This window comes from Parus major, chromosome 1 (genome assembly GCF_001522545.3).
Source record: "Parus major isolate Abel chromosome 1, Parus_major1.1, whole genome shotgun sequence".
Lineage (NCBI taxonomy): Eukaryota > Metazoa > Chordata > Aves > Passeriformes > Paridae > Parus > Parus major.
In genome coordinates, this window is record NC_031768.1 from 5,605,461 (window position 1) to 5,619,130 (window position 13,670).

General features: G+C 41.6%; 1 protein-coding gene and 1 long non-coding RNA gene across 2 annotated transcripts in view; one reads left to right on the forward strand and one right to left on the reverse strand.

Annotated features, from left to right (window-relative positions):
• Window positions 1-4,037: 4,037 nt before the first annotated feature.
• LOC107206101 lies at window positions 4,038-5,065 on the reverse strand. The gene is made up of 2 exons (XR_001522270.2): window positions 4,463-5,065; window positions 4,038-4,352 (listed from the first exon to the last, which is right to left on the reverse strand). It is a non-coding gene; the product is annotated as an uncharacterized LOC107206101 (long non-coding RNA).
• A 47-nt stretch (window positions 5,066-5,112) lies between these two features.
• The window catches only part of TRAPPC10 (trafficking protein particle complex 10), a 37,844-nt gene continuing 29,286 nt past the window's right edge, over window positions 5,113-13,670 (forward strand). Inside the window, exon 1 of the mRNA XM_015630270.3 lies at window positions 5,113-5,303. Coding sequence (XP_015485756.1) covers window positions 5,225-5,303 — 79 coding nt within the window. The 5' untranslated portion in view covers window positions 5,113-5,224. The remainder of the gene's footprint in view (window positions 5,304-13,670) is intronic.

Sequence of the window (13,670 nt, forward strand, 5' to 3'; positions counted from 1 at the left end):
ACGGACACAGGTTGAGGTGTGGTGCAAGAAAGAGCAGAGTTTATTTTTCCTCCCAGGATTTATAGGCTTGTGACCATGGCCAGGGATTGGATGGTCAGGATAACACTTTCTCACTGCACTGGCCATGAGAAATGCCCATCACAAGATGTGTAACAGAAAGAATGTACACATATCTATATTTACAGTTACTGTCCTGGGAAAGTCTTTAGAAAACCATGTCAGCAAGCTCAGAAGCTGAATTTTCAGGACAACACATTCCCACTTCTGTTTTTCTTCTTTTCTCCCCCTGTCTTGCTGGGGATGGGAGAGTGAGTGTTTGTGTGGCTGCAGGCCAGGCTCAACCCACTACATCCAGCAGAAATGTTAGAGTGTGGTCAGATATGGAGAATATAAAGATAAGATTTTTCATGGTAAATCTTTACTTGGATTTTACATGATTGAGAGGATACAAGAAATTCATGACAGTTATTGCTAGCAAATCCTGGGATCCTAGGATCTACCATGATACCCCTGGGCCCTGGTTATCTTAGATAACAGTGGAGAGGGGGAATCAAATTGTCCTGTAGACACTGCTGGTTTTGTCTTCATCCTGACAGAAACCTGGCATAAGAATTTTACTTTCCTCCTATCAAAACCTTGCCTGCTGGTAATCATTTCCTTTCATCAACACCATTCTTTCTGTTTATCTTTTCTCTCTCTGCTTCCCCAAAATAGGATGGTTGTCATAATTTTCAAACTCAGCAGGAATATTTTCAAATGTGGGTTTTCCCCTGTAATGGACACTGCATCAAAACATAAGGCAATTAGGGATTCACTTTAAGTGCTTTCCTTTCATTTTCCTGCTGCTTAAATATTTGAAAGAAATTCACCAAGAGTTCTCCCAGTAGAGACCTGAAGGCTGACATGATATTTTAGGATTTAATGTTACAACGAAGAGCCAGGATTTAATTAACCTTCTTGCTCTTTGGGAGACCTGAGACATGGGATTGAGTTCCTCAGAAAACCTCAGAAAACTGCTGCTTCTCTTGCAGTTACTGAGCTCATTAATCTCTGTGATATGGTTCTTAAGGGTACAGCAATGTTTTATTTTGATCAAGTTAAGAGTGCCAAATATTTTACAATGAAATACCTTGTCCTGCCTTGCAGAGCACATCATTTAAACAAACCCGTAACAGAAGAGGAACAAGGGGAAAAAAAAGGAAATGGAAATTCAGGAGCAGAAAAAGGGATATGGGATATGCTGACTTTCTCTGTTTGCCTGACACCTGTGCCACTGGGTTTGTGCACACAAAATATGATAGAACAGGACAATGAGAAATTTAACCCTTGTTTTACATTAACCACCACACAATATACACAAACAGCACCTCTGAAACCAGTTTCTTTCTCTGAAACAACTCTCACCTTTCAAGTCAGACTTCATTCCTCCTCTAGGATGGAGAGTTCCCAAAAGCCACAGAAACTGCCCATGAAGCTGGCCTAACCCAAACCCAGCCAGGTAGTACTGATGGGACTGCCTGCTGGCAGTTGGGTGTACAAATCTCTAACTCATCAGTAAGAAGAAACATCATAGTGCAAATTTTGACAAGAAAAATTTGCACATCCTGTGCAAAATTTTGACAGGAGAAAATTTTGAATTCTGTATGATAACTTACAAATCCTATTGCAGAGAGAAGCTATGAACTGAGGGAGAAGTGGTGAGGCTGCACAGTCAGCGTGCACAAAGTGAAAGTTGGAAGAGACACCAGCTACTGCTAATGAAACAGTTAATGAAGTGTAGTTAAACCAAATGTGATGTGCAGGGTCTGGGTGGAAATATAATGAGTTTATGTGCCTTATTTTGGGAGAGAGTCTATTTTTCTGAGGTTGTTTTTCCTGCTAGAGCCCTGTTCCTGTGAACACCCACCCGAGTGTTGATGGTGTGTGCTATGGCCCTGCTCCATCAGCACACCTCTGCTCTGTGCAGAAGCCAGGCTGTGAAATAGGGATGGAAAGAAAGGCTGCTGTGCCCTTCTGTCCACACTGACCTGAAATGCACAGGAAAATGAGATGCACAGACTTGGAAACCAGGAAACTCTTTCTGGTTTAGTAATATACATGCAGTCTTTCCATCCAGTCATACAGACGCCTCCTAGATTAATCTGCTCCTTTATACTGTGCCTCAAAGTCAAGATCCATCCCAGAGGTGACCTACTTGGGCACTAAGCCTGTGGCTGGAATAGAAATGATAATGCTGATACATGTAAGCACTCTGCCTGGCCATGAACTACCTCAAATTCAGCTCCTTCTCTCTTACTGACTCCTCAATCAAAGTGCAGGCACAATTCTGCCATGCAAATGTGGCAACAGAAAAGTTTTAGGTACCTGACACCCAGCAATCTGAAATGGTGAAGAGTAATTGTTTGGCTAAAGAGACAGACTGATAGGCAAGAATTAAATTCCATCTTGCCATGCATGTGAGGTTGAAAAATTGGAGTGAACTGTAGCACCACAGTGCCCTGGTGTCTGTAATGATTATGTTTTGTGGATACAAAATTAATATTCATTTAAGATATGTAATGATTTCTAGTAGAGACAGAGATTTTTTTTAGTTGGTGTAAAAGAGGAAAAGCAAAATTCCAGTTGTCCTTCAAGTGGTCCCTTTTTCCCTTTACGACATTTTCCCCAGAAGGAACATTTCATCTATTAATTTCAAAATGCAAGGTAAAAGCACAACACTGTCAAAGTCTCAGTTTCCAAATGCTTGATTTTTTTCTCTGTGCAGTGTGCTATAAAAGATCTACTTTTCCCATCAGAGACCAGTCAATCTCACTTCCCTATCAAAATGACTTTCAAATATTTTTGGCAATTAAACACCTGAGACACAATGAAAAGTTGTTTTCTTTAGTCTTCTTGTCTATAATAATAAGTCTGTCTTGTTTTTTGGGAGGGAGAAGATGGTTTAGGAAAAAGCCAGAAATGGAGATGTATTTGCTTCACTTGCTATCAAAAACAGCAAGCGGGGCTAGGACAGGGGTTATCTTTTTGTTGGTTGTTTTTGGAAATGTTTTTTATGTTTGTTTTTAATAGAAACAGGTACACTGCAACATAAAAACTAAAGGAAATTGAATTGTTTATCAAATTCTATAGTGATTAAAATGTTAATCCCAGTGAATTTATTTGCCTTAGCTCTAATCTCTGAGAAAAGAGGATAAATACATTTGACTTGGGTGTACCTGTTTCCCTACCTGTGCTGTTCAGGACCATTTGACAGATGCACAAAATTAGTTACTTTGGAGGTTACTGCGAGGAATTTCTAATTTTTTATAAGTGCATAAAGAGGGTTTTTTATTTTCTGTTTCAGTAAATAATTTTTGCCATACACTTAACACTTACACTGTAAAACAGGTTTAAGTGCTGACATTTTTAAAATAAAATTGTACCATGATATATCTTGACTCTCACAGCATTAAAAAATGTTCATGTCCAGCTGCTCACCTAAACCTGAAAATCAGGTAAAGCAATTTATTGTGCTATATAAAATTCTTAAAGTCTGACTGCCAAGGAAACAAGCTTTGTTACAACCAAGGTGAAAGCAAATTTCTGTGCATGTGTTGGTGAAATTATTCAAATAGGAAACAACCAATAACCCCCACAGTAAAATGGTAGAGATAAAACTGGGAGTATTCAGCAGTATTAAGGAATGAAATATGCTACAAGGAGGCTGTAAGTATTTTTGAATCAACATTTTAAGTCCAGAAAATAGGGTTAAGGTTTTACTGAAAGAAAATTCTAAACAAATTGACTTCTGTAAATATCTGCACACCCAAACCACCTGAGCACAATGCCACTCTGCAATAGAGTTGGGATTAATTCACAGATTACTTATAGTCCTACCTGAGGTTACATTTGGCTTTACACATGTATGCAGTGTTTTCCAATTTTTACCCCTTATGGCAGGCTACTTTCAATATGCCCTTCTAGATCTTACTCACTTTTATTTGAGACAGTAAATGCAAACCCTCTAAGTTTGGCATTGATTCTGAATAAACTGCAGATGACCAAGGTGAACAGGAGATTTATTTAAAAGAAAGGAATAGCATCTCAGTGCAAAGTAAAACAAGGGTCAATTTTATGGATCTAATACCACTAATTAGACTCAACAGAAGTGTAATGGGGTGTTATTATCTCTATCCATTTAAAACCCTACATTATAAATCATTAAACTTCAAGGGTTATATTTACTTATATATTTGTAGTCAGTGGAAAATAGATCCCTAATGCTCTGACTCCCACTGAACTAGCCAGGAACAGCCATGGGAATGACACATCGGGCAGCTACCCATGAAGTCCACCAATGCCTCACAGAACTCCTGCAATGAATTTAAATAAGATTCATTTTAATAAAGAGCATCTCTTTTATGAGAAGAGCCTGCGGGAGCAGGGCCTGTTTAGTCTAGAGAAGGCTGAGAAAGGATCTCACCCATACAAATAAACATCTCCCAGGAGGGTGTCAAGAGGATGGTGCCAGCCTCTTCGGTGGTGTACAGCGACAGGACAAGGAGCAAAGGGCATAAACTAAAACACGAGAAGTTTCACCCCTACACAAGGAGGAATTCTTTCCATTGAGGGTGGCAGAGCTCTGGAAGAGCTGCACAGGGAGGGTGTGGAGTCTCCCTCTCTGGAGACATTTCAGAGCTACCTGGACGCATCCTCGTGTCACCTGCTCTGGGTGACCTTGTGTGGGCAGGGGGATGGACCGAGTGATCTCCTCCGGTCACTCCAACCCCGACCATTCCGTGACTGACCCCGTTCACGCCGGCCGTCACCGACCAGGGCGGCCCGGGGTGCTCCGACCCTCGGGCGCCTCGGGCCCTCCCTCAGGGGCAGCCCCGCCCCGGGTCCCCGCATGCCGGGAGCTCCCTCCGGTGCCGGGCCGCGCTTCCCTTCATCGCCCGCCGCATTCCCCCTTTTCCGGGTGGCCCGGCGGCGGCGCTCCCCGGAAGCGGTAATGCCTGCCCGGTGATCCAGGAAGCGGATGAGCCTCTCCCGCCCGCCTTCCCCTCCGGAGCGGCGCTGCGGGGACGCGGGGAAGGGGGTGGGGGGAGGTGGGGGGGGGGGCGGCAGCGGCAGCACCACCCCCGGCCCGGCCCGGCCCGGCCCGGCCTGTCCCGTCCCAGCCCCCGGCGGTGTTCCCATGGCGCCGGGCGGGCGGGGGAGCCGGGGCTGACGACCCCGCCCGCTCATGGACCCCGCCGAGGAGGAGGAGGGCAGGGAGAAGCCCCCCGTGATTTACACCATGGAGAACAAGCCCATCGTGACCTGTGAGTGTCCTCGCCGCCGCTGCTCTTCGGGCTGGGGGTCCGGCCGGTGCCCCTGCGGGCCCGGGGCGAGGCAGGAGGGGGTGGCTGGTTCTGGGGGGCTCCCGCAGCTCCGGGTGGGGACAGGGCGTCTGCAAAGGGGATCTGATGGCGGGATTTGCCTCTTCACTGCTCCCCCCCCCCTTTCTAATGGCAGTGGGCAAACTTGGGGGTGTTTCTGTAGTAAATAACAAGCCGAATGTCGTGCTCAGAGGTGTTTAGGGGAAGAGGATAAAATACGAGAATAAATCGTGAATCCCAAACTTCCTGCCAGCGAGCTTTGTGTGGCTCTGCTGGTGCTAAGAGAAGTTGCGAGGAGGCATCCTCTGCGGCGATCCCACTGATGCATTCCCACTGACATTATCATTTAATCTTTAACTGCTGTGCTTTGGTTCCATCCCTGAGACAGTTTAGTTAACCAAAACGGGATCTCGTGCTTCCAGCGATGAATTAGTCCTTTCAGGTATCAGAGACAGGCAGGTGGTCCTGATGTAAAACGTGAGCCCCCCTGCTCTTACAGGTATAGAGGGATGCACTCAAAGTTCGCTTAAAACAAGCACGTGGACTAGGCTGGGCATTAGGAAGCATTTCTTTAACGGGAGAATGGAAGAGGCTCCTTAGAGAGGTGTCTGTCTGTCCCAAGTCTGGCCGTGTCTTAAAAGATACTTGGACAGTGCCCTTAACATGCTGTAACTCTTTGTCAGCCCTGAAGTGGTCATGTAGCTGGACCAGATGATCCTGGTAGGTTCCTTCCAACTGGAATAGTCTTTTTTATTCTAACTAATCCATAATGCTGTCAATAAAAAGGTAAAGTGAATGAGATCAGCGTACAGAATTCTGCTTTTTCTTTTTAACAAAAGGCAGCCAGTGGCTGGTCTGAGTCAGGCCAGTAGTATCTCCACCAGAAGTATCTCTACTGATGATGTTACAAAATACATATTTGCACTTTATCACCAGAACACTGGGAATGCTTTATGTGCCTGTGAAATAGAAACTTGTTTCACAGTTCTGTGTCGTCTTATGGAGTCAGCATTTATTGGTGATTAAGGTCTTAGACCTTACTAAGAGAAAGTATCCAACTGTTACCTTGTAGCTGTATAATTGTTGAGCTCTGCGTGTATATATTTTCTCAGCTGTTTTATAAATGTCCTTTTTTCTGTCTCAAACTTTTTTTCCTTTTTTTGAATGCAGTTCATAAGCTGAAGTGAGCAGGATCTGTACTGAATCTTCTCACTTATTTAAAGAATTTTGAAATCCATTTCACTTTAGATTTAAAGAAATGTGTGAAAAATGCACATTTTAAAAAAATATGCATATCAGAAATATCTGGAGGATATAGTTTATGGTGTTAATGCTACTGTTCAGGCTGTGGGGGCTGGTTTTTTAGATTTTCTGGCTTTATGTGTATTCAGAATTGGAGAGTCTCCATGTGTGCAGCAGGGGGACTTGGTGGTGCAGGCCAGTCTTCTCAGTTCCTGTGTGATTTGAATAAGTAACATTTTAGTCCGTTGAAGTACACAAAGTTTTACCTCAGGGTAAATCCTTGGACTTTTTATTAGTAGATGCTGAAAATAACTGTGGTCTCTGTACAGGGGAATTTTCAAAATTCCTAAGACAAAATTTAACCAGATTTCAATCAAGCCCAGTTGTCTGATACTGAAAACAGTATTAATTTTGCATAGTGAGTGAGCATACATTATGATTGTAAAATGTTTTGTTTTTATCCCCATCCAGTATGGTAGCAGCAGACTTAAAGATGAGATAAGAGGTGAGCATTACGTGTCAGTTGTATGCCTCACTCCTGGACTGAGGGAATCATTTCTAGTGCTCTGGACAAGCACAGCAGTAGTATCTTTACTGGTATGGACTAGAGTGGCTTGGTCTGAGACAGCCTAATTCAAGAGTTAAAATTAACTCAGCAAAAGTGCTCAGAGATTACCTCTCTGGTGAATGTAGTAAGGGTGACTTGCTACACTTTAAATCAAAATGTTTGATTTCAATGGGGAATACATTTTACTGTAATTGCTTTAGTTTCCTTTCTTCTCTGTTCAGAGATGTGGAGTACTTAGAGACTGCAATATTTCAAATAAGGGCATTCACCAATAATGACTTTCTTGAAGGAAAGCTCCTCTAAGCATTATATTCCAGAGATTTATGGAGAGGTGAGGCTTGGCCTTCTAGGGAAAGGATGGACTTGGTGTTGGTTTGCTGCAAAACACATTAAAAGCCATGGTATTAGAAGCTGCTCAACAAACACAGTTTATCTTGTCTGTGGTTCCAGTTTCAGGCAGTTGGAACTGTCTGGGATAAGTGTCCCACCCAGGAGGTGCACGTGGGGGAAAAGCAGACCTCTGAAGGGATGGCTGAATTCTGATTACACCAAGCAAGAGTGAAGGTTAAGTGAGGGTGCTTTTCAGAACATTAGTATTTCCTTTTGCTACAAGATTTAGATTAATCTCTGTCAGGTAAACTTTTGCATCATGAAATAACTCCTGTTAACTTATAGGGTTTGTTCTTAATAAAAGAGAACTGAAGAGGGAGTTTTGTTCATAGTGAAACTTCTTTTCAACATTGTGCATACCTGAGTTGTTTTGTAAACAAATGTTTTTACCTACTTGAAATAAATTTGTCAGTGCTCTGGAAGGAATGCTTTGGTAAAGAGAGTTATGCTTTTAAATCTACAAGTTAGTCTGTATTGTAACCGTAGTTATTTGCTGTGTTGGCACAACCCTGAATTCAGCACTCTATGTACAGGCTTTGGCCTGTGGAAAAAAATGGCAGGTTCCACATGTCTTAGACATGCCAGTTGCATTTGCATTTTTTGTCAGTTCTTTTTTCATGTTTGTGCTGTAACTTGATTATTTTGCCCTCAGAAGCTGTGCATAGGTGAATTAGCCGTGTTTTTATTGTGCTTGCATCACTGGAAACACCTGTAGTTTTAACAGAGAGTTTTTAGTTCAGAGAATTCAGCAAGGCATGAAACTTTCTGGAGACCCTTTCTCTAGGCATACAGACAACCATATTTTCCAAATGTGGCAAAAGTAGTATATTCACAAAAAGTTGCCGTTCCTTTTTGTGTTTCCCCTTTTTTCAGTATGGCAGCACCCCCGAGTGTTAAATCACTCTTGTCATGTAGGACTGAGTGCCATGATGACTCAATTCCTAATTAATTTGAGCCATATTTTTTACACTGTCAGACTTACTAGATTGCGAAGTCACTGGGGAGTTTCCCTGCCCAGCTGTGGTTCTGCTCTCTTTGGCACCTTACTTTGTGAACTCTCACTTCAAGTTTGTAGCAATTTACTTGCATTGCTACCAGACCTGGTAAGCTTACAAAGTGTTTTGAGTCATCTTACAGCTTTCTCACTGCTGTAAAAGGGTTATTTTTAGCATCATTAATTTTTGGTTTTTTTTTTTGCAGAGGCAAATTGAGTGTTTGCATTGAACATCTTGAACTCGGGTAGTTTCTGTACGATGTTGACTTTACAAAATCTCTAAACCAGTGCAGATTGATTTCCTAGGAAATCCAAACAATGTTTCCTTCTCAGGAATTCTGTTTGAAACTTTGAGAAAGTCTTTGGAGCTTAAATGTATTGTTGTTGGGCATATAGATCAGCCAAAGAAGTTATCCCTATGTAGCTGATTTACACTCAAATTATTAGTTCTATCCATATGAAGAGGAGGTTGAAGACAAAAGGCAATTCTGCTAAATGAAGTAATTAATAGTTTTTTCAGAGCTTTCCTAACAAGCTGTTCTTTTGTAATTATCTTCATGCAGTTGTGGAATATTCCATTATCGGCTCGTAGTATCTGTTTATATTGTCTACTGTCTGTTTATAATGTGTGTTTGCATGTTTGCTCTCACTGTCAATAATCTGTTTTATCACAATGGACTTTATATAATCTTTGGAGAGAATGGCATGCATCATTTTTATCTGGTCCATGTTCAGAATGTTCCGTGATACAGCAACAGAAAAACCATCAGCAAAAGCTTTGTGGGCCCAAGAATAGAAAATGTTTCCAATTATCTACAGCAGGAACAGAAAGGTTAATAAAAGTAAGGGGTGGGGAGGAATTTTGCATCTTTTTCTGGTGAAAACAAATACTTGCAGTTAAGAATATTGTTCTGAGACTAGAGGGGCTTAAGAATATTATTCTGGGACTAGAGGAGTTTGATTCAAAAGTTCTTCTGTTACTAGTAGATAGATGTAATAAAAAAATGTGCCAGCAAGAAGCGGGATGTAGCCCAAGTGATTAGAATGATTTGCTGCTAGTGAGACCATTTAACAACTATATCCTATAAATGCATTTTCCCTGTTCTCAACCAGAAGTGCTCCCTGCATTGTAAGTCATCACTGTTGTGTACTTGATACATTATTCTGTGTTTAAATATTCGATTACATATGTCAAGAGAAGAAGTGGCATATACTCGTTAGTGTTAAGCTGTTTTACAGATTTAGAAGTGCAGCATTAAAGTTTTGCTAAAAGGACTTCTAGTGAATCAGTTACAGTTTTTACATAGCAATTTAGCTGTGTTGTGTTTTGGTTTTTCGGCCTCTTTTGAATATGAATTCGAGTTGGGTGAGAGGAGGACTTTTAAAAGATGTAAATATAAAAACCTCACCAAAACTTCAGGTAGATCCACTTCTTACAGGCTGGTGATTTAAGAAAAAAATATTCACAGTAGAACTTCTTACTAGTAGAAAAATAAGTGGTGTCAGAAAGGTTAGCTGTGAGTGATACTTCAGGATAAAACCCAAACAAAACTACACTGAATTGTAGTCTTGGCCCTGCCTTCTTTTAAAGGTATTCAAAGCCTTTTATCTCAGTTGACTGGGCTTGTCACTGGTATCAAAGGAAAATATTTGTCTTCTTTAGTCATCTGACCTGAGGAGTTTTTGTTTTAAACTGCCTGTGTAGTTAGTGGGTTAGGATAATTTCCTCTAGAGGAAAAAAAAATCACTGTGGTATATTTAGATGCTACGGTGACAAAGCCTCTAAGCATCTAATAAGTTTGGAAATTGTTAGGAAAAAATAGATTATTGGGGATTTTAGTGGTTTTAGACAGGCATGAACCTAAAAAATGTCAATGTTTTATGGTTCTTTGGTATTAGATAGCTGCTACAAAGAGTACATGTTCCCCTTGGAAGTCCTGGTTAGATGGTCATTCTGGTTTTCATTGTTCCTGTACAAATTTAGAGTAGAACAAGTGTCCTAGATAGGGAAAGAGGGAAGGGAGGAAGACTGCACTGATTTGATCTACCAGAATGTCAGTAAGAAGGACAAGGAGGAAAGAATCACAGAACTCTTTGCATTGGAAAAGACTTTAGAGATTGTCCAGTTCCAAACCCCTGACACAGGCAGGGACACCCTCCACATCCAACCTGACCTTGACCACTTCCAGGGATGGGGCAGCCACAGCTTCCCTGGGCACCCTGTGACAGGGCCTCAGCACACTCACAGGGAAGAATTTCTTCCTGATGTTTAAATCTACCCTTTTTCAGCTTAAAGACATTGTCCCTTGTTCTGTCTCTCCAGACCCTTGTACAAAGTCCATCTCCAGCTCTCTCGGAGCAACTGCAGGCACTGGAAGGGGCTCTAAGGTCTCTTCTCCAGGCTGAACAACCCCAGCTCTCAGCTCCTCTCCATAGCAGAGGTGCCCAGCACTCTGAGCATCTTTGTGTCCCTCTTCTGGTCCCATTCCAACTGGTTGATGTTGTTCTCATGTTGAGGACCCCAGGGCTGGAGGTGGGGTCTCACCTGGGCAGGGCAGAGGGGCAGAATCCCCCCCTCTCCTGCTGCCCTTGGTGCCTTGCATGCAGCCTGGGACATGTTTGGCTTTAGGAGCTGTGAGGGCACATGGCCTGGCCATGTTGAGCTTTTCTTCCACCAGCACCCCCAATTCCTTCTCCTCAGGGCTGCTCTCCTTCCATTCTCCACCCACAGCACGTGAAGTGTTTAGATAAGTACCAAAGGCCCTACCCTTTGAACTTTGTCATGTGGAAAGAAAGGAAACAAGTGCTTTGATCTTGTCTTTCTCCTGGGGTATTTCTTTTTAACGTGTATCACTTGAACATTACTGCTTTCAGTTGTTGTGTGTTAGTACTTCATGTGCAGAAGCACTCTGTACTTGGTGTGGTATCACTGAGTGTCATGGGGTAGCTATTGAGTTCTTTCTGTATTTGTGGGCTGTCTGTTGACATCTGGATGGGGAGCAGATTAATTCAGACATACATGGTTTAAAGGCTGAGGTAGGTGCTCCTAGAGCTTATCAGACTCTACTGTTACTCCCTAGTTATCATCTTTATGGGATGTTTAGGTCTTATTTGCTTTTGGTTCTGAAAGATGAAAACCCTTCTCTAGATGGCTTCTTGATTTTAATTATGATAGCATTCCAGAATTACTTTTCCTTCCTATATCCACATCCTTTCTTGTCCTTTTCAAGTTGCGGCTGATAATCATTTACTCTCTGGCCTCATTACTGACAGCCACAGAATAGTTTGGGTTGGGTGTTAGTGTTGAGACCAATCCACTGAATTGAATTTGCTGTGATACGGTTGAGTCGTCATCTTTCTTTTTTTTTTTTCCTTTTTTATTGTGTTTGTTTTTGTTTTTCCAAAACACCTCAAACAAAACAATCTCCTCACCAACGCTCAAAAAAATACAAAAACTCCTACAACAAAATCTTTGAAGCAATTCTCAGACTTTTGTGCAGATGTTTTGGGTTTACTCCTAAGTTTGAATTCCAGGGTTACTTGGGGTTTTGGAATGTTTCATTTCAAATTCATAGAATTTGGTCAGATACAAGCAAAAATTCCTGTAGTGGTGTTGTTTGTTTTTTCTCCTTTATTTATTTTTTATTCTCCATCTTATTTTTTTCCTTTTTTTTTTTTTTAATATTTTGGAAAGTAGATCATAGGTACACCAACTACTGAGGCATCATATATATAGAGAATGAGACTTCTGCCATGCTTGAGGTCTGCTGTGTCGTAGGAAACTTGCTCAACACCACTCCAGAAATAGTGATCTTTTGGGACTTTATGTTCTCTTATTTGTACAGGTCGTGCTCGTCTGCTTGCTGTGAGGTGCTCCCCTCCCTCCCTGCAGCCTAGCAGCACCCAGTTCACAATTTATTGTGCATATTTCCAGGCTGACAACCCTTACAATTCCTTGATGTACTTACTGGTCTCAGGGTTGGTCCTGTGTCAGTGCTGTGCTGGTGTTGCCTGCTGATAACTTCACTTTTAGTGTTCTTGGCTTGATCAGCTCAAACATGCTGATTACAGTAGATACAGGGTCCAGTTGAGCAGAACATGAAATGTTGCAGCCCTTTGGGTGTTGGAAATACATGGTAGCAGCTTTGGTCTGCGTTCAAAGACAGCCAATGTATTTCACATTGAAGGTCTGTTATCACTTTTCTTCTAATCCTAGGGGGCTGTGTTGCCTTGATCATAAAACACATTCTTATGTGTATTTGATATGCCCTCAAAACCAATGCAGGAGGAAAAGCTGACTGGTTTTAAAATGAATATACCCGTTTTAAGCTGATAATGTGATGTGTCTGTCTGGAATAGCAGGGTGCTTACACATTATCCTTTAGTTCCTCTGTATTCAGTAGCAGTCCTTTTTACTTAAAATGTTGAATCCTGGAATATTTTTGTGGCAATCATTGAATTTTGAGGTGCAGGAAAAATACATTGCTATGCTACAGAGATAAAATATGTGGCTTGTTCTTTCCAGCAGACTTTGAGCTCACAGACTCTCATTTTGATATGGTCATTGTGCTGATGCTAAGTTACTAAGCCATGTTTCACTCTCTGTGGGCAGTAATGAGTTGCAAATCAATAGACTCTTCTTGGTTTGGCTCACAGAGGTGTAACTTGGTATAAAACAGCATTAACAATATGACTAACACTTGTTTCAGTATTTATTCAGGGCATTTGTTTGTGGTCTTAAATAGCATTTGGTATGGTACACTTAATTCAGATGGGATGAAGGTGAAGGATCAAGCATAAAGTACTTTTATGGAGAAATAGGGCTAAAGTATTAATTGTTTTTGTTTTGGCTTTTAGCTGTTTTATGAAATTGCATTGTTGAATAATAGCTAATGTGGTCAGGCATCAAAAGAGCTGTTTTTGCTTGTTCTTGCACTTAATCAGACTTGTAAACTTTAATTTTTTAATATACTTTATTGTGTGGTGACAGTATTGTGCTAGTGCTGGTCATCAAAATACTGTATGTGCAAATAATAATATATATGATAAAATTGGGGAAAAGAGAGTGAACTAGAAAAGGATTTCTAAGATGAACTAAAGAAGGATAAAGGAAGCA